At 32.7% G+C, this 19,652-nt stretch overlaps 1 protein-coding gene across 1 annotated transcript; it reads right to left on the minus strand.

The window, feature by feature from the left end:
* Nucleotides 1-12,834: 12,834 nt before the first annotated feature.
* Nucleotides 12,835-18,912, minus strand: C4H (cinnamate-4-hydroxylase). The gene is made up of 4 exons (XM_006842446.4): nt 17,899-18,912; nt 15,065-15,195; nt 13,642-14,029; nt 12,835-13,207 (listed from the first exon to the last, which is right to left on the minus strand). The coding sequence occupies exons 1-4, from the start codon at nt 18,681-18,683 to the stop codon at nt 12,997-12,999; spliced, it is 1,515 nt and encodes a 504-aa protein (XP_006842509.1). The 5' UTR covers nt 18,684-18,912; the 3' UTR covers nt 12,835-12,996.
* Nucleotides 18,913-19,652: the final 740 nt, after the last annotated feature.

Genomic DNA, 19,652 nt, shown 5'->3' on the forward strand with positions numbered 1-19,652 from the left:
ACCGTGATAAATATCATGGTTCTTTAAGTGTCGTGATACTTCAAAATAATTTAACTTACAACCCGCCATGAGCATAACGGTTTTCAATCTCCTATGATGCCTGTCAACTCACCAAAAAACGTGTATAGATGAGACTTTGAAAAGTTTAAGGTTTATTTCCAATAATAAAAAAAATGAGATATATTTTTTATAATTTTCCAAAAAAAATAGAGTGGCTTTCTCTTTACTAGGGTTGGGTAGGGCTAGGTTGAGGCCTGAGGAATTTTACAAAGACCTTTGCCCTATCTTGGCAGGGCCTAATAAAAATTAAAAAAATTAAAAAAAAATGAAGACAAATATAAGTTGGTCACGCTCTTGAGGCCACAACCCTAGGTTTTTTGGGCCTGCCCGGCCTATTGCCAGCTCTAAATATGAAGAGTGCATGTGTAATGCGATAGATTCTATTAAAGAAGTGAGAGAGGGGGGACAATAAATATCTTAGGAATGGACTCAGGCTAGGTGGTCAGGGTGTTAGGGCACTGAGGTGCCACAATGTGACATCTTAAGTTCTATTCTTACCATGTGCCGGGGACATCTTCCCTACTAAACTTCTCAGGAGAGAGGATATATATTAATAAAGGAGGTCACACTCGCTCTTTGCTTTTTCTTTTTTTGTAATTTAGTGACGATGAAGAGCTCCTACCCATTTTTGAAATTGTTAATGGTTTTTTAATGTGTTAAGTGATAATATAAGCCTAGACTTTAGCTGGGGCACAATTGATGCTACCATCATGACCCCAACCCCATTCTCAAAATAGTGGTAAGTCAGTGGAGATTTGGGCCCCTACCTTTTGGTAAGAATGAAGCCAAAAACCACACCATTAGGCTCGGCAACACTAGCCATTCGCAAAGAGTAAAGTCAGTGGGGATTTGGACCTCTACCCTGAATGGAGTCAAAGACAATGGTTAATATTTTTCAAATTGTAAGTGGGAATGGAAACCTAGACTAGTAGTTGAGACTCAGGTGTTACCACCATCACCTCAGCTCGACTCACTCTTTGCTATTAAATTTGAAATTGTGCATGTTGTATGATTGCATGCCATTGAATTTGAAGTTCAATAGAAGATCATTAAATTCTGTTATAAACAATGGATTTGAGAGGCTTGGGCCTGCTTGCAGGCGTTCGAGTTGTGCCTGATTTTATTCAAGTTTAGTCCGCATGTTATGTCTAGGCCTGCTTGAACGTTGGGAGTCAGAAAATTTTCTGGATTGTGCGGAGCCCATGTTGTTTTGGCCCGGGCTAGGCCCAAAAAGGTTCAACCAGTGTTTTAAAAAACGTCGAGTCGAACCGGACTCGCCCGGTTCGACTCGGAAATCGCAAAAAGTGGATCGTATAGGCTAAAAATCGGAAATCGTCCGGTTCTAGAGAGAACCGAACGATTTATGTACAGTGACTCGCCGATTCACTGTAGGGAATCGGCGAGTCCGAACAGTGAATCGGCGAGTCCCGTACGGAATTTTTTTTTTTTTTTTTTTTTTTTTGTAATCCATGATAGATTTTTTTGTAATACTTGATCGATTTTTTTGTAATCCATGATCGAATTGTTTTTGTTTTTTTGTAATCCATGATCGAATTTTTTGTTTTTTTGTAACCCATGATAGAATTTTTTGTAATCCATGATCGAATTTTTTGTAATCCATGATCGAAATGTTTGTTTTTTTTTCTTGTAATCCATGATCGAATTTTTTGTTTTTTTTTTTTTTTTTGTAACCCATGATAGAATTTTTTGTAATCCATGATCGAATGTTTTGTAATACATGATCGAAATGTTTGTTTTTTTTTTGTAATCCATGATCGAAATGTTTGTTTTTTTTAATCCATGATTGAATTTTTTGTTTTTTGCTTTTTTTGTAACCCATGATAGAGTTTTTTGTAATTCATGATTGAATTTTTTGTAATCCATGATCGAATTGTTTTTTTCTTTTTTTGTAATCCATTATTGAATTTTTTGTTTTTTTTTGTTTGTTTTTTTTTGTAATCCATGATCGAATTTTATGTAATCCATGATCGAATTTTATGTAATCCATGATCGAATTTTATGTAATCCATGATCGAATTTTTTGTACTCCATGATTGAATTTTTTGAAAATTTGTGATTTTTTTTTTTTAATCCATGATCGAATTTTTTTTTGTAATCCCTGATAGAATTTTTGGAAAATTTGTGATTTTTTTTTTTAATCCATGATCAAATTTTTTTTTGTAATCCATGATAGAATTTTTTGAAAATTTGTGATTTTTTTTTTTAATCCATGATCGATTTTTTTGAAAATTTGTTATTTTTTTTTTAATCCATATTATTCAAATAGAAAATGAGAGAGATGATGATTTTGAGGCCACCCTATCCCAGCCATATTATTCACATATCGAGTCCCAACAGCAACAGTGTAGGGATGAGCACGACAGTGCAGGTGAGCATGAAGGATGGACAATCTTCGGGGATTTTAGATTGGAAACACAACAAAACACTAACACTCAGGGATTTGAGAATAGTCAGACGCCTGCTAATATCGATGATTCGTTTTTAGATCGGATCAATGAATTGTTAAACGAATTCAATCAATGGCACCAGCGTGACCAAGAAGAACTATAACGTCGTCTATCATTTTATTTTTAGATCATATGTTACTAATTTTATGCTTTATTGTAGTCATGTATGTTAATATACTTATTCCATGATAATTATATGTTTATCCTTTTATGTGATGTAAATTAAATGCTGAATGGCGGTTCATGCAGGGAAAGAACATATCAATATTTGCATATTCATTCAAAAACATGAAAATTCTTGATGGAGTACCCTCATTTCTTATTGAATTCCTAAAAAACAATATTTATAATGAATTTTAATCATTTTTTCGGATTTTGTTTAAGCTTTATTCTGACCGATTCACCCGATTCCTGATCTGGATCGTCGATTCGCCGATCCAGATCGGTTTTTGGAAGCCCGATCAGGGTCACTGATCCGTTTTTAAACCATTGGGTTCAACTATATATTTCATATAGTAGATATTTTTATCCATATTTATGCAAGGCCTCATCTGTCCTACCCTACTTATGGTGGTAGGTGTGTGTGCCCCATAAGAAAGAGAGAGGATGAAAGAAAAGTGTGAGGGGGAGAGCCAACGGACGGCCGTTATCAAGGAAACATACCTGCTTGTGATGGAAGGTGACTACCAGGGAAACATGGGGCTCCACCCAAAATTAACGGAAGTTATTTCCTTCGGAACAACCATTTAGGAAGAAATGTGAGCACTTGGCACAAATCGTGCCGAGTGAGGTGTGTTTGGAGTCGGATTTTAACTTATCAGAGAGCACAATGAGGTGTATTTCGAGTCGGATTTTAACCAATCGAGAGCACAGTTGAACTGTAAGAGTAATCAACCCCTAAGAAGGTATACAATTAATAAAAGTGGAACCGAGTACAGCCCGTGTTTAGTTGACCTTGCCCCGAGTCGAGGTAACTCGAATATGGCACAATTAAAGCGAGAGTGCAGGTGACCGCTGAAAGTCTATCCTTTTTTTTTGATGAACAGAGAGAAGTGGCAAATGTTGAATCACAAGCAAAGAAATGGAAAGAGATATTTGTTCTTCTTTTTCTTTTTCTTTTTTCTTTTAAAAATAATAATAATAATAATAAGATGCCTTAAAGGTGATTTTTTTTAATTGAAGATTCTCTTCTTTTTCTTTTTTTTGCAAAAAATGAAATGCCTTACAAAAAGCAACTTTTTGTAGCAAAAGTGATTTTTTTTAAAACCAAATAAGCTTTAGTTTTTTTTTTTTTTTCTCGTAAAGCAAATTTTCTTTTATATTTTCAAAAAAGAAAAAAAATGAGAAAGGCCTAAAAAACAAAACATTTGAAAGCAAGATGACCTTAAAATATTTTTTTTGAAAAAAAACAAGTGCCTTTTAAGAAACAAAAAAAAATAAAAAAAATTCACATGCTCGAAAACTCACTCTCTCTCTCTCTCTCTCTCTCTCTCTCTCTCTCTCTCTCTCTCTCTCTCTCTCTCTCTCTCTATATATATATATATATATATATATATATAATTCTTCCCAATGCCTATAGGCGAAAATGAACAGTGATTTTGCCTACGCTTATAACCGTCCAAAGTTTATCGCACGGTCACGATTGTTTGGTAGTGTTTCATTTTTTAATTTTTTTTTCTACAAATTAGAATGATTTAAAATTTGTAATATGTGTACATCTTAGTGATGCACACCTAATAAAAATATAAAAATAATAATTCATAATTTTTTTACCAAAATACCCTTAAAACTTTTTGAGGGTATTTTGGTTAATTTTTTTCATGTAAAATATTTTTTTGATATTGTTTGTAGATTCGCCTATTTTTTATAAACACATGTTCCAAATTTTAAGTCATTTCAATTGGTAAAAAAACAATGAAAAATAAAACACTACTGGACAATCGTGACTGTGTGATGAATGTTGACAGTGATTAGGGTAGGCGAAATCATTGTTCATTTTCGCTATATATATATATATATATATTGTTTCACAATATGAGGAATCAATTCTTGTTTCTTACCAAGTTCTTTGGGTAAGATTTTATATGGAGTAGCAATTATATCATATACTGATGGAGATTTTGCAGGTTCATCCTTCATTGGGATAGCTGTCTTGAGTATTAGACTTTTCTCAGGAGGGTGAGTACTAGCAGTTGTAGTATCATCCGTACTAATATAAGTTTTCTCTTCTATTGTTTGAATTTCATCAAATGAAGGGATATGAAGTTTATGTTGATAATTGTTTATCAACCATAGAAAATATCCTTCTGTTTCCTTTTCCTTTTTAAGGAATTTATTATATTTAGCCTAAAATATTTCTCTTAATTGTAATGGTACTTTTGTAAGATACCATTGTCTAATATATTTATATTAATGAAAATTAATCCATCATTAGATATCCCTGAATCGTAAGAAGCCAAAATAATACCTATTTCTTCTGTGAATCTAATAGACAAAATAGTAGTTCAAAAATGGTTTGTCTACGTTAAGATAATTGTTGCTCAAGATTATAGTTTTGAAACATCAGCTTTAATAGATTCTGGAGCTGACTTAAATTGTATCAATGAAGGACTCGTAGCTTCAAAATATTTTGATAAAACTACTCAAATATTGAATACAGCAGATGGAAGTAGATTATTTATTAAATATAAATTCTCTAATGCTTCTGTTTGTAACAACCACCAATGTATAGATACACCATTATATATATATATATATATATATATATATATATATATATATATATATATATATATATATATATATATATATATATATATATATATATATATATGGTGTGGTTTCTATAAGGTTGCAGCCTTAAACAATCCATTTTAGACGCACCTTCAAATTTTATCATAACATATAATTTTGATGTAGAATATTATTAAGAATATGTCAAAATCTATTTTCAAATCTAATTATAAAATTTTAAACTCCAAAAATATTACAATCAAGTAGATCTATAAACAAATAAAAATATTGAAATTGGACGGTCTAGATAATGTGTTGTGAGATGATCCATTTATGGGGCTCATAATTTTTTTTTTTTATATAGTCAATGGTATTTTGGTTAATTTATTTATCGTAAATTATTTTTTTATATTTTTATTATATTCTATTTTTTAAAAAAATACACGCCTAAAATTTCAAACTATTTGGATTTGTAGAAAAAAATTAAAATTAAAATACAAAATGAGGTTATGACCGTCAGATCGGCTCAGATTGAATCTGGGCCGTTAGGCTCATAGGAACACACGCTCTAAATTTCAGGTCATTTCAATTTATAGAAAAAAATGAAAAATGAAACACTATCGGACAATCGTGACCATGCGATGAACTTTGAACGGTAATGAGGGCAGGTGAAATCACTATTCATATTCGCCTATAGGCGTTTTGTAGTATCTTCATATATATATATATATATATATATATATATATATATATATATATATATATATATGGGTTTATCTAGAGTTAACAACCCCTCACTCAAAAAGCAAAGGTTCAAGTTAGAAAGAGTTGTGATGCGTGTATTTATCAAAACAACCATTACGTTTTTATTAAAAAAATTATTTAAAACGGTAACTTTACCATTAAGCAAGGACAAAATGAAATTTTCACAAAAATACAATGGCATTTTGGAAATTATTGTCACCAAACTTTATTTGTAGAGTATCATTATCTTTTAGTTAAAAATTCAACTTTACTCTTTATGGAGATGATAAAAATATTATTTGTCTTGTAGTAATATTTATAAAATTGCCCTATAAAAGTAACTTGTTTTAAAAAAATAGAATACAATATTAATAAATTCACCCTTCACAACTCTCTCTATCTTGAACCTTTGTAATTTGAAGGGTTGTGAAGTTTAGATTATCCATATATATATATATATATATATATATATATATATATATATATATATATATATATATATATATATATATATATATATATATATATACATATATATGGAAAAAGTATATATAAGGTTGCAACCTTCAAATGTAAAATTACATATGCACCTCAAAAATCTATAGAAAATGTTGTTTTAATGTTGAAAAACCCTCTATTTGATCATCTTCACATCCAGATGTATGAATATAAAAAAAAAAAAACGTTTTTGAGTATCATAAATAGTGCATCTTGCAACACATTATCTAGGCCATCCATTTTCAAGATTTTATACATCTCTTTGATTTTAACTATGTTATATATATATGAAATCGGGCGATCCGGATCGTGTGTCGATGATACCGCTGCATTATCGAAAAAATCGGGCACCCTAGTTTTTTTGAAATGTGATTGACAATTTTCATGCCATCTTTCATGGTTCAATATGCACGCTTCACATGGCCAAGACAACATTCAATGTAGCTCAAATCGTTGGGTTCTTTTATAGCATTCGTTCTTCTCACATCGCTTCGATGTGGGATATATATGGGAGTTGAAAAAAAGCTGGCAAATATTATTAGCTTGGGTTAAATTGCAGTGAGATGGTCTACGCACGACGGTGTATGCCTATCATGAATAAGAAAGTTATATGTCCAATTGTGGCAATGAAATTTGACGATAAAGAAAGGAAAAAAATTATTAAAAATAAATAATTGGGTGCCCATCACCCCTATCTTTCACCAAAAAAATTTAAATTTATATACCAAAAAAACATAAAAACTCTATTAAGCTATTATATCATGGCATTATTTCATTATATGAGTAATAATTAATTAATTAGGATTAAAAAATTAGTACTAGCTCATAGGATAATAATAATAATAATAATAATAATAATACCATTTATAGTCTATTGGATATTACAAAAAAAAAAAATAGACGATATTTTAAGATAGAAAAATAACACTAACGCATACCACTTTAGAATTTATTTCAAGTTGCTTTATCAATTATCCCACATTGCAAATATAATTTTTTTAATTTATTAATAACCAAATATTTTAATTTATTTATTAATTTATTTATATTATAAATTTTATAATATATTATTTTTTCTTATAATTGTAAATAAGAATTTTTAAATTCGATGATAGATAAGACATTTTATATTTTTATTTGTATAGTAAAATAATTATAAAATATAAAGTTATAAACTAACAACCTTAATTTCTATATATATTATTATAGTTAGTTAAGTTGTAATAATTTTGGATAAGTAAAACAAATTAATAAATGTTTGATACTTTGATGTGATACTAATTTATGTGGGAAATTAATTTTTTTAATCTTCTAATATGGAAGTGTTTGTAACTAGTTACTTGACATAGCAAGTATGACTTTATTTATTTACCTTTTAATGTTGTTGAAATATTATTGTAAATTTATATTTTTAAATTCTATATTTTTATCCAAACTAATTGTTATATATTAGATTTATTTATTTGTGAGGGTCATACCCTTGTTTATTGAATCACGTTTATTATAATAGTACAATTATTAATTATACTAATTACAATGATAACTAAATCTTATATTTTATTTATTTATTTTAATTATACAGACATCCAGATAGAAAACAACATCTCAATAATCACCTATTTTTACAAAGTAATAAAAATGCATAATGCACCACTCCTAAATTAATTTACAAATTAAAATAAAATTATTTTTAGATATTTATAGTGATTTTTTAAAGATTTTTTGAGACAAAAATTGCTGATTCCACCCGATTCTCGATCTGAAATGCCATTCACAGGTGCAGATGGGTTTTTGGGGTGCCCGTCCAGGGCACCATCCATTTTTTAAACCATAGGTCGAGGGTATTTTGATCAATTTATTTATCGTAAATTATTATTTTTAATATTTTTATTATATTCTTCGATTTTTTAAAAATGCACGGCTAAAATTTCAAATTATTTGGATTTGTAAAAAAAAAATAGAATTAAAATACAAAATGAGGTCGTGACCGTCAGATCACCTCATATTCAATCTGGGCCGTGGGGCTCATATGAACACATATGTTCATATAGAAAAGTATTTCCAACGCCTATAGGCGAAAATGAATAATGATTTCGCCCACCCTCATCACCATCTAAAGTTCATCACATGGTCACGATTGTTCGGTAGTATTTCATTTTTCATTTTTTTCTATAAATCGGAATGATATAAAATTTGGAGCGTGTGTACATCTTAGTGATGCGCACCTAATAAAAATAATTTTAAATTTTTTTTTTGAAAAAAATGACCAAAATACCGTTGAAACTTTTCAGGGGTATTTTGATCAATTTATTTTATGTAAATTTTTTTTTGATATTTTTCATAGATTCGCTTATTTTTTATAAAAACACACTCCAAATTATATATATATATATATATATATATATATATATATATATATATAAGGAAAAGATGGGATTAGCCCACTAGTTTATATGAACATATGAGCCCAATGTCCCAGATTGAATTTGGGCCAGTCTGACGATCACAGATGTCCGATAGTGTTTGAATTTTAGTTTTTTTATACAAATCCAAATCACTTGAAATTTTAGGCTTCTGCTCATAAAAAAATTTGAATCTTCAAAAAATATAAAAAAAATATTTTACATGAAATAAATTGACCAAAATACCCCCGAAAAGCTTTAGGTGTATTTTGGTTTTTTTGTGAATAAATGTTTTTATATTTTTATTAGGTGCACCTTGATGGGAAGAACGCACACCTAAAATTTTACATGATTTGGATTTGTATAAAAATAAATAAAATTCAAGTACTACCGGACATCCGTGATCGTCAAATCGGCCCAGATTGAATATGGGCCGTTGAGCTCATATGTTTAGTCTAAGCCATTGAGCTCATATGTTCATATGAGCTAGTGGGCTAATCCATTTTTTCCCGTATACATACATACATACATACATACATACATACATACATACATACATACATACATACATACATACATACATATATATATATATATATATATATATATATATATATATATATATATATATATATATATATATATATGGAAGATACTACAAACGCTTATAGGCGAAAATGAACAGTGATTTCGTCTACTCTCGTCACCGTCCAAAGTTCTTCGCACGGGCACGATTATCCAAAAGTGTTTCATCTTTCATTTTGTTTCTACAAGTCGGAATGATCTAAAATTTAGAGATGCGTACATCTTAGTGAGTCGCACTTAATAAAAATATGAAAAAAATAATTCACAAAATATAAATTGATCAAAATATCTCCGTAAAATTTTGAGGGTATTTTGAGTAATTTATGTTTTATGAATTATTTTTTTTATATATTTATTAGGTGTGCCTCACTAAGATGTACACACGCTCCAAATCTCAAGTAATTTAGATTTATAGAAAAAAAAATGAAAAATGAAAAATGAAATACTACCGGATAACTGTGACTATTCGATGAAATTTGGATAATGATGAGGGTACGCGAAATCATTGTACTTAGACCAAAAAATATAGTCTAGGCTTAAGGGTAAGTGATGATAATCTTGAAATACTAAACATTTCCTAGGTTAAACTTGAAATACAGAAACGGGCTTAAAAGGTTAGTGATGATAATAGTGGGTCACCTGACATCTTGAATTTCATTTTTCAAGAATTTTTTCCCTGCTGAATTACATGATATATATTTTATTTTTTTTTAAATTACAATTGCAACTAGTAGAATAATTTATTACTTGTTCTTACCCTCATATGGAACACTATTCAGGTGGGGGAAGCGAACAGTATTCAGGTCGGGGCACAGACCGACCCAAATAATAATATTATTTAAATAATATTTAATATATATCGTATTTTAATAATATTTAACTAATATTGGAATAAATATAACTATATATTTTTAATTATAATATTTAAATTATATATATATATATATATATAACATAATATTCTAACATATATTTTTTATATTTTTGGATCGGGTTCGAATCCAGACCCGTTGCCACACCTACGGGCATTCCTGGTGACTCAACTAAACGGTGACAAAGGACGAGAAAAAAGAAACTCGTAGTAGTAAATTGCCCAATCGTAGTAGTGAATTGCCCAATTATGGATAAGCCCCAACAACTATCTGTTTGCGACTATCCAAAATTAGAGATCCCTCAAATTTGAATTGACTCAGGCAAGAGTTGCTCTCCAAGTTTTCAATTAAGTCATAAAAGTAATATGTTATGTAACGCATCATACATATCATTCATTTTCAAAAATTTTAAGTATTTATAGATTTGCTTAACCTACACGATATTAATAATTTTAAATTTTGTAGGGATGGAAATATTTTTTTGGCTATCATAAGCTTTTTTAGCACCGAAAATTTATGTTCTATCAAAATTTAGAAGGGCGCCTTGATGTGATATTTTAAAGTTACAACCACCCTCCCCTTACAAGCAAGCTTTCTATGTTTCTCTTATACCATAAAACTTCTATGCTTTCCCTTATTCAACCGTCCATGCTACATGGATAGTTTACATAGCCCCAATCACAATGCCACCCTATATACTATTTTGTTTTTAATTTTTTTTATACAAAACATTTTGACACCAAAAACTTGGCATCCAATCCTCTTTTGAACTTGCACTTATAAAAAATATAAAAAAAAAGCTAAAATAAAATAACTAAAATACCCTTAAAAGTTTCAAAGGTATTTTAATCATTATATTTCATCAAAAATATTTTTCTAATATTTTATTTAGGTGCGTCCCATTGAGGTAATGGCACGTACCAAATTTCATATTTATATAGTTAGTAAAAAAAATTTAAAAATAAAATACTCTAAAGATCAGATCTAAATTAAATGGTTCGTAGCTCACTTGATCTAAATTGAACGATTGGATGAAAGGGGAATTATATATATTTTTTTTCTACCGGGGAAGCACACAAAGTTTTCCCCATACATAATAGATGGCAATGTCTCATGACTGCACGTATGGAGCCAATCTAACAATCATCAATCCTTATTGGATTCTGTATTGTCATAATCGCTCCATAACTGTTTTCGATTTAGTAGAAAAAATGAAGCAATTCAATATTTCGATCAAAGATTTCGAATCAAAGCGAAGCGAACTGAACCACATAATTGTATTTAAAGAAGATAATTTTGTGCTTTGGCCGAAAAGGCTGAAGTTTCGATTGAAGAGGCCCAATCAAATCGAAGCAGGCCGAAACGACCCAAAGCAAGCTGGGGCTGATACACTATAGCTTGGCTTCACTACGGTCTAGGTGTTAATCCAAAGGCGAATCAAATCAAATAACATTGAATACGGACCGCGTCGACTCGTCAACTTATCCATCTACTTCACGCCGTAACGTGTCAAACAATATACTATCAACGTGGGAAATTGTGTAGGACAAGCTTGAAACGTTGCTAACGTAACAATTCACCTAACGAACCTCACCTATCCTACCCTACCCATAGTTGTTGAGCCGCTCCCTTTCTAAACCGCACCAACCTTTCTTTTATGTTTTACCTCCACACTAACTCGTGGCGTAGTCTCACCAAATGCCACATGCGTATATTTGAAACTGCCACGAGGATCGATCGAGTCCGAAAATTTGTATTAACATTAAAAAAAATTTATTGTCAGAGTTCCCTAGTAGAGAGAAAACTAAAATTTAATATTTTTGGTTGGAAAAAGTTTATATAAAGTCGCGACTTTAAAATGTACAACTACAAATGCACCTTGAACTACAAATGCACCTTGAATTTTCATAGGAAAATGTTGCTTTAATGTTGAAAAGCCATTTAATTGAGCATCTTGACATTGTGATGTATGATTATGAAATAAAATAAAAAAAAATTTGAGTCTCAAAAATAATACATCTGACAACGCACTATCTAGACCGTTCATTTTCAAAATTTTCATATGTTTATAAATCTACTTGATCTTTATTATTTTTAGTGTTTAAAATTTTACAATTAAATACAAAAATAGATTTTAAAATAATCCTAAAAATATTTTTATCAAAATTATAATTAATTAGATTGTTAAAGGTTGCATCGTTATGGAAACCACACCCTTCTAAGTTAAAGAGTTGGAGTTAGTTCAGTTTCTAAAGCTCACACCCTTTTAGAAAACATGCATGTCCTGAAAGACGTCATTTTTTATTTAGAAGCCAAAAGAGGCGGGAAGGTGATGGGACCAACATCGGTTCCATCTCTTGATTTGAGTGTTTGTTATAGAGTCGGATGTCATTAAATGTCAACACCAGTTAACATATCAACACAGGACACCAACCAAAATAAAATACTATGATAATATCAGATATTAAAATATTTGTCCAAAGGGTAAAAAGAGCCCGTAATCTCATCACAATAGTTCAAATTTACCAAAAGTTTTTACAACATGAAGACCACCAAATGAAGCACAACTCAGTACAAGATAACTTAAAAAACATTTTGAAGAGAGAGAGTAGCAAGGCCTCAACAATTTTATTTTTAGAAGACCCTAGGCTTGGCCACTATAGTGGAGTGCTTGAGAATGTGCAGGCTGAATTGGCCTCCCTTCTCTGTAGTGTCCACCTTGTCTTGGCCTGGAGGAGGCAAGAGTTCAAAGTTTTGGACAAGCCTTCCCAGGGTCAAACCCAATATAGGCAGAGCCAATATGATACCAGGGCAGCTACGCCTTCCAACACCAAAGGGCAAGTACCTAACAAAAAAACAAAATAATAATAAGAAATAGAGTCAGAGAATCCATTAAAATACATTAAAAACATATATTTGAGATCTTGTTGTCAAAGGTAAGTGATTTAAAAATCGTCAATTCGCCTCAAAATCGCTTCAATTAGATCGAGATAATGAACCTCAACGATTCCGGTTTGAGGATCCCTGGAATCACCGCGATCATCCTAGCATTTCTTTGTTCCAATTTGACACGAATATTGCCTGAGTCGGCAAATTGGAATCAGAGGAAATGTATGAATTAGTTCCCATCTGTAAAATAGATGTTTTTATGCCTCAATTGTGTGACTTAGTACCCAAGCATACAGCAATTTTCGGCTCTTTCTTTAGACCAATAATTATAAAGAATAAAGTAAATTTCTCCATAAAAAATTTCAAATTTTTATTGGAAAGAAAACACACCTGAAATCATTTCCATTAGCCTCAACTCGAGCTTCCTCTGCCAAAAACCTCTCAGGCCTGAACTCCTCAGGCCTCACCCAGTTGTCAGGGTTGTTAGCGAGCCACCAAGCATTGACAAGAACCTTGGACTCAGCTGGTATGTCATAGCCTGTGAGCTTGGCATCATGGAGGTTCATGTGAGGCACGAGGAGCGGGATCGCCATTCGAAAGCGGAGGGTCTCCTTGATCACAGCTTGAAGGTATGGGAGCTTGTAGGTGTCGGGCTCGGTGATTGGGACGCCGGGTCCAAGCACCGAGTCGAGCTCGGCCCGAAGCTTGGCTTGGATGTGGGGGTGGTTCACCAACTCGGCTATGCCCCACTCGATGGACCACAGGGTTGTCTCGATAGCTGTGGGTTAGAGAGAAGAAGAGTGTTAGAAATGGTGTGGGTGTTTGGCCTTGATTTTATACATATTTTTATTTTTTTAAATACCGGACCACCAAAAATCAACCGAATCGGGGCAGTACCCGATTCTGATTTTACAGGACAGTTAGTTGAGAATTGGAACGAGGATGGGAATACTGGATTCGGTCTTTTACTGCGACCCTTTTCGTTTCGCTCTCTCTTGTTTTTGTCGCTTGCTCTCTCTAAACCTTCTTCTCTATTGAGACTAGGCCTCTTTTTGGAGCGTACCTAGCTAGGCCCCCACCCTCTCCCTCTCCCTCTCCCTCTCTCCCCACCTCCCTCTTATCTCTCCCCATCACTTCCTTGCTCTACGGACTACAGGCAAGAAAACAAATAGGTGGGCCCTTCCTCCTGGCAAATCACTTCAATAAAATCCCTCTCTGACGAAGCCAATCTTTGAGAAAATGAGTTTTTTTCAGAAAAAAGGAAAAGATAAGACTAAGAGGTTAGAAAAACCCTCATAAAAAGTTAGGGGCGGAAAATTATATATTTTGATTGAATGAAAAAAGCTTTATCGTAGAGAGAAAATTATTATCTCTTGTTTAGTTTTAATGGTTCTTCTACGTTAGTGCTTCCTCTTGTTAATTTCTTTTTGACGGCCTATAGATTTTCAGTTGCCTCACTCTCTCTCTCTCTCTCTCTCATGCACAAATAAGCGGTCCACTTCCAAAGCATAAATTACGTCTCTCTCCTTAACCTACCTCATCTATTCTACATCTCACAATCAAAGCTCCATATCTTTCTACTTTGTGTCTAAAATATCTCCCATTTCTCTCTCTGATCCTATCTCTTCTCTCTCTCTCTTCAATGCCCATTCTCAATCTCTCTCTATTCAATCCCCATTCCCAATCTCCCTCTCTCTAAAAAAGGAAAGTTCAAGAACCAACGAAAGTGACTGAAACTATATATTGAGAAAAGAGGCATACTATTAAATATTTAATAATTTATATATGTATATATATATATATATATATATACCTGCAACATTGATGTTCTCCACTATGTATAAGACATTATCTTCGTTGATTTCGCCTTTCTTTTGAGCGTCCAAAATGTGATCAATCGCACACTTCAAATCCCCTGAGGACCCTTTAGTGCTGGCCAGCTTCCTGTATTATAAAATATAAACAAAAGTTCAAAACAAATCATAAACTATTTTACATTTTTCACCTTTTTATCATGAGTAATCGCCAATCAATGGAAATATATTAATGCTTTTATAGTGCTTAATCAATAAATACTCCTCAATTAACAGGAGCATAGCATGTGCGCTCTTATCGTAAATAAATGCTCAATTATTCGGCTAAAGCAGAGTACTTAGTGGGCATCATATATAAGCTCAAAAAAACTCAAGAAAAGCTAAAAAAATATAATTTTTAAAAATAAAAAAGGCAAAACGCTAAAGAAGTTATAAAATACATTAAAAGTCCAAAAAAGAAAAAGTATATAGAAGACAGCACATAAAAAAAAAGTGACTTATAGCTTCAAATTTTTTTAGAAAATCTATAAAAACAATAAATAAATAAATAAAATAGAGCATGTAATAAAGAAAGTTCATAAACTATCTTAAGAAACATAAAAATATATTAAAACATATGTATGCATCCTTTATTAGGAGTTTAGTAAAAAAATATTTGATTCAATAAGTGATTTATCTATATATTTTTGCTTTAAAGGGATTATCCCCAAAGAGACTATTTATCTATTTATCTTTACTAGAAAGATGTCAACCATTCCCGGTTATTATTAGATGTCAAGACAGTTTGGGGTGAATCATTAAGTTCTAGAATATTTTTTAATAATTTTGTGGCTATTTAATAACAAATTTACAACCACCCATTTTGAAACTTAAATGAACTGTGACATTGTACAAAAAGTAAATGGGTTACTTGTTTCATGTCGGCGTGGCCGCATAAAAATTACATCCGAGTCTTAAATTTCTCCACTTTGAATTAGAAATCGCGTCCAAGTCCTAATTTCTCCATTTCGGATTTCGGACAAGAGAGGATGAGAAAAAGGATTTACATGACAAAATTGTCTAATATGCCCTCAAAATATAGAACAAATAGCCTAATGCTAGTTGCGGTAGCACCATTTAAGCCTAAGCTACTAATCTAAATTTCTATTCCCACTAACGCATCCAAAACTAACTACTAATCATTTCTAAAAAGGTACGATCTAAGAATATTTGATATTCTATTCCCACTAACGCATACAAGGCAAAAGCCCTAAACAATCAAACTAAGGCGCACCTCCAAATAGTATCAAAAAATGTCGTATAGCTTTAAAATTTATTTTCTCTAATTATAAAATTTAAAGCTTAAAAAATAATGTAGATCAACCATATCTATGATAACTAAAAATCTTGAAAATTAACCGTCCAAAAAAATACATTACAAGATGCACTATTTCCAAAACTAGAAATCCATTTTTTTCTCACGTCCATGAGTCGTAGGCCAAGATGATCAATTTGAAAATATTTGAGATTCCGACGCTTGTTTCCTGTCCGAGAAACCAAACTCAATTCCACGAGGTAAGATCTTAATTGCTGGATACTCAGATCCCGGTAAGGAAAAGACCAGGAAAAGAAAGAATTCGACAAAAATGACATCAGATTCCTACGAGAAAGTGGATCAGTGGACAAAATCCCGTCAAGGGCCAAATACGAACAGATTGATCAAAAGCCGAATGATCTCGTGCTTCCTTGAGAACATAAATATGAGAATATAAATAAAAAAAATATCTCGGCACCTGCATTTTTAAGTTTATATCTTAATAAACTCAAGGTTTCGGAACAACAATTTTAAATTTTATATCTTTTAACCGTTCAAGTGAACTTTATCTCTTTTAAACTCTTTTTTTTTTTTTCCAAATAAATATAAAAAAATTATATATTTTCTAAACATCATTATTTCTCTCTCTTCACAAGATTTTCTCCTAAATCTCTTTCTACCTATTTTTTCACTCACTCCGTCATGTTTCTCCCCTATCTAGAGACAAATAGGGTGAATATCAGAGAGAAAAATTAGGAAAAGTATACAAGAAAAAGGGTTTAGAATAAGTATATCTTTTTAATATTTAAAAAAGCTAAAAAAAGATAGTTAAAAGCGGGTAAAATTAATCCCTCTTTCAGTCTATTTATGGGCCGATTTCGAATCTTTGTATTTATGATTTGAAAACCAAAAAAAAGGATACGAAGAGTTTAAATTACAGGTTCAATGATCTTGTCATAAAAACACGTATCAGAAGTTCAAAAGGTCTTATCCATGAAAGACCACCATATTTATGGAAATGTAACTGTTGGCCGGAAACTCAATTTCCTGTCACCTTAATTCTCGTCTCTCTCATACTTACGGAAATGTAGCTGTTGTCCGGAAACTCAAATTACACCTTAATTCCCATCTCTGTCGCTCTAAGCTCAAAATCGATGATACAGCCAAAATTTTTGACAAAAGGACAAAATTTGAGATGAATGACAAAAGTGAGGAAGGTTCTCGCAAATTTGAGAAAAAATGGCATAAAACGAGAGAAAACAACAAAACATGGGAAAAAGACAAAAAAAATTTAACCAAAAAGCGTTAAAAATTAAGGAAAAAATGAAGCAAAATGAGAAAAGGACAATACGAGAAACCAGAGAAAAGAGCCAAAATATTTTACAAGACAAAAAATTGAGAAAATTGCCAAAAAAAGATGTCGAAAACAAAACCAGAAAATGTGAAAAAATGGTGAACGAGGAGAGCAATAAAAATAAGAGAGCAAAAATGGCGAATAATGAGATAATGAAATCACAGTTTTTGCAGAGAAAAACTCACTTCCTCTCCTCCAAGAAGTAGTCCTTGAAAAGTTGCAGTCTCCTCTCCTTCACTTCCTTGCAGAGCTTCAAATAACCTCTGAGAAGAGGCCTCAGAATGGGAATGAAATCGCCATAGTTGTACTCGAAGCTCTGAGCCAGTCTGCTCCTCTCTCCATTCAAGGCCTTGAGCTTCACAAAGAGGGGATCGTCCTCGCTCTCGAACCTCCGATCGAACATGATCCTGTACATATTATTGTACATCATCAGTTGCAGGCGCTTCCTCAGGACGACTCCCTCCTTCTGAGCTGCCAGATTGTTCCGTACATCCTCGACCACCCGTCCGATCTCGTCTTCCCAGCCATACCTGTACTGCTGAACCACCTTGTTTGTGAAGAAAGGAACAGTCATGATACGCCTCATCTTCCTCCAGTGCTCGCCGTAGACTGTAAAAACCATGTCCTGGCCTTTACCGGTGAAGATGTCGAAGACGACGTTTCTGGTTCTCGATCCAAACTCGACGCCCTGCGTGTGGAGAACATCCTTGGCCAAATCAGGAGAAGAAACAACAACCAGGTTCCTCTGCCCCATTCTCAGAAGGAAGACATCGCCGAACTTCTTGGCCAGATCGGAGAGGTTTCGGTGATTCAGGTCGTCGCCGACTTGGAGCCAGTTTCCGAAGATGGGAATGGTCAGGGGACCAGGAGGCAGCCGGAGGCGCTTGCCCCTGAGCTTGGAGACAGTAATGGCGGTCACTATGGCCACGAAGAGGCCCAAAAGGACCTTCTCAGCGAGTAGCAGGTCCATTTCCTCGCCAGAAGTGGCGGTTTCACGTTGTTTTTAGTAACAGAATCGGGCGAGTTAACAGTTCCGGCGAATCGCTGAGACTCTGGTTGAAATAGCCGAAAATGGAGGTTGCTACCTGCAACCGATACCGATGATCTAGGGTTGGTCGGTCGGGAATTTGAGATCTTGCCGGAATTGCGAAGATGAGTAGGTGATAAAATGGCGGGAATGGGCAGGTACATAAGGACCTGGTGTTTGAGGGCAGGTTCTCAGGGTTTTATAGGGCTTTGGAGGTCCCGAACAATTAACTTAATGACGAATTAGTTCTCCCTTGACGGCGTTAGATTTGACGACGTCAATGGAGTGCGGCGGTGGTGGGGAATGGTTGGTGGCTCCGTTGGAGAGTAGCTTGGCTTGGCGCCTTTGTGTTTTTTTTTTTTTTTTTCTTTTAATAATATTTTCTCCCCTTTCTTTATTTTTTAAATAAAGAGTTCTTTCATTCTAGTCACTGTTTTTAACTTGGATCCGGAGGCTGGTCAGCGAAATAAAAAGGAAAAAGTTTATATAAGGTTGCAACCTTGTACTGTTGAAGTAAGGTACACCTCAAAATTATGTATTGGAGACCGTTCAGGCACAGGAGAACCCTCCCACTAATCATCTCAACCTTGAGATTAACGGATATCGAGAAAAAAAAAGAGAATTCACAATCCAAAAAATAATGCATCTGTAACAAGTAATATAGTCCGTCTATTTTCAAGTGCTTCGTGATCTGCTCATTTTGTACCATTTTTGTAATTTTAAATTTGATAATTGAGGATAAAACGAGATTTTGAAGCCATCCTAAGGTTTTCAACACCGAAACAACATCTCTAAGTATACTTTATTGTCGCACCTTACTTCTATAATATAAGGAGGCAACCTTATACAAATCGCACCGGTTGAAAAAAACTTAAATATTATTTTTAAGGGAAAATATCTCAATACATCTTA

The sequence above is a fragment of the Amborella trichopoda genome, chromosome 8 (assembly GCF_054954075.1).
Source record: "Amborella trichopoda isolate Santa Cruz 75 chromosome 8, AtrichopodaSantaCruz75HAP2 v2.0, whole genome shotgun sequence".
Taxonomy (NCBI): Eukaryota; Viridiplantae; Streptophyta; class Magnoliopsida; order Amborellales; family Amborellaceae; genus Amborella; species Amborella trichopoda.

What these genes read in the sequence shown, in the direction of transcription:
- C4H (XM_006842446.4), bottom strand. Translation starts at nt 18,683, where the DNA reads ATGGACCTGCTACTCGCTGAGAAGGTCCTTTTGGGCCTCTTCGTGGCC. An exon ending in TACTTCTTGGAGGAGAGGAA is followed by an intron (nt 15,196 to 17,898) that starts GTGAGTTTTTCT and finishes TTTATAATACAG; the next exon opens with GAAGCTGGCCAGCACTAAAG. An exon ending in GCTAATGGAAATGATTTCAG is followed by an intron (nt 13,208 to 13,641) that starts GTGTGTTTTCTT and finishes TTTTTTTGTTAG; the next exon opens with GTACTTGCCCTTTGGTGTTG.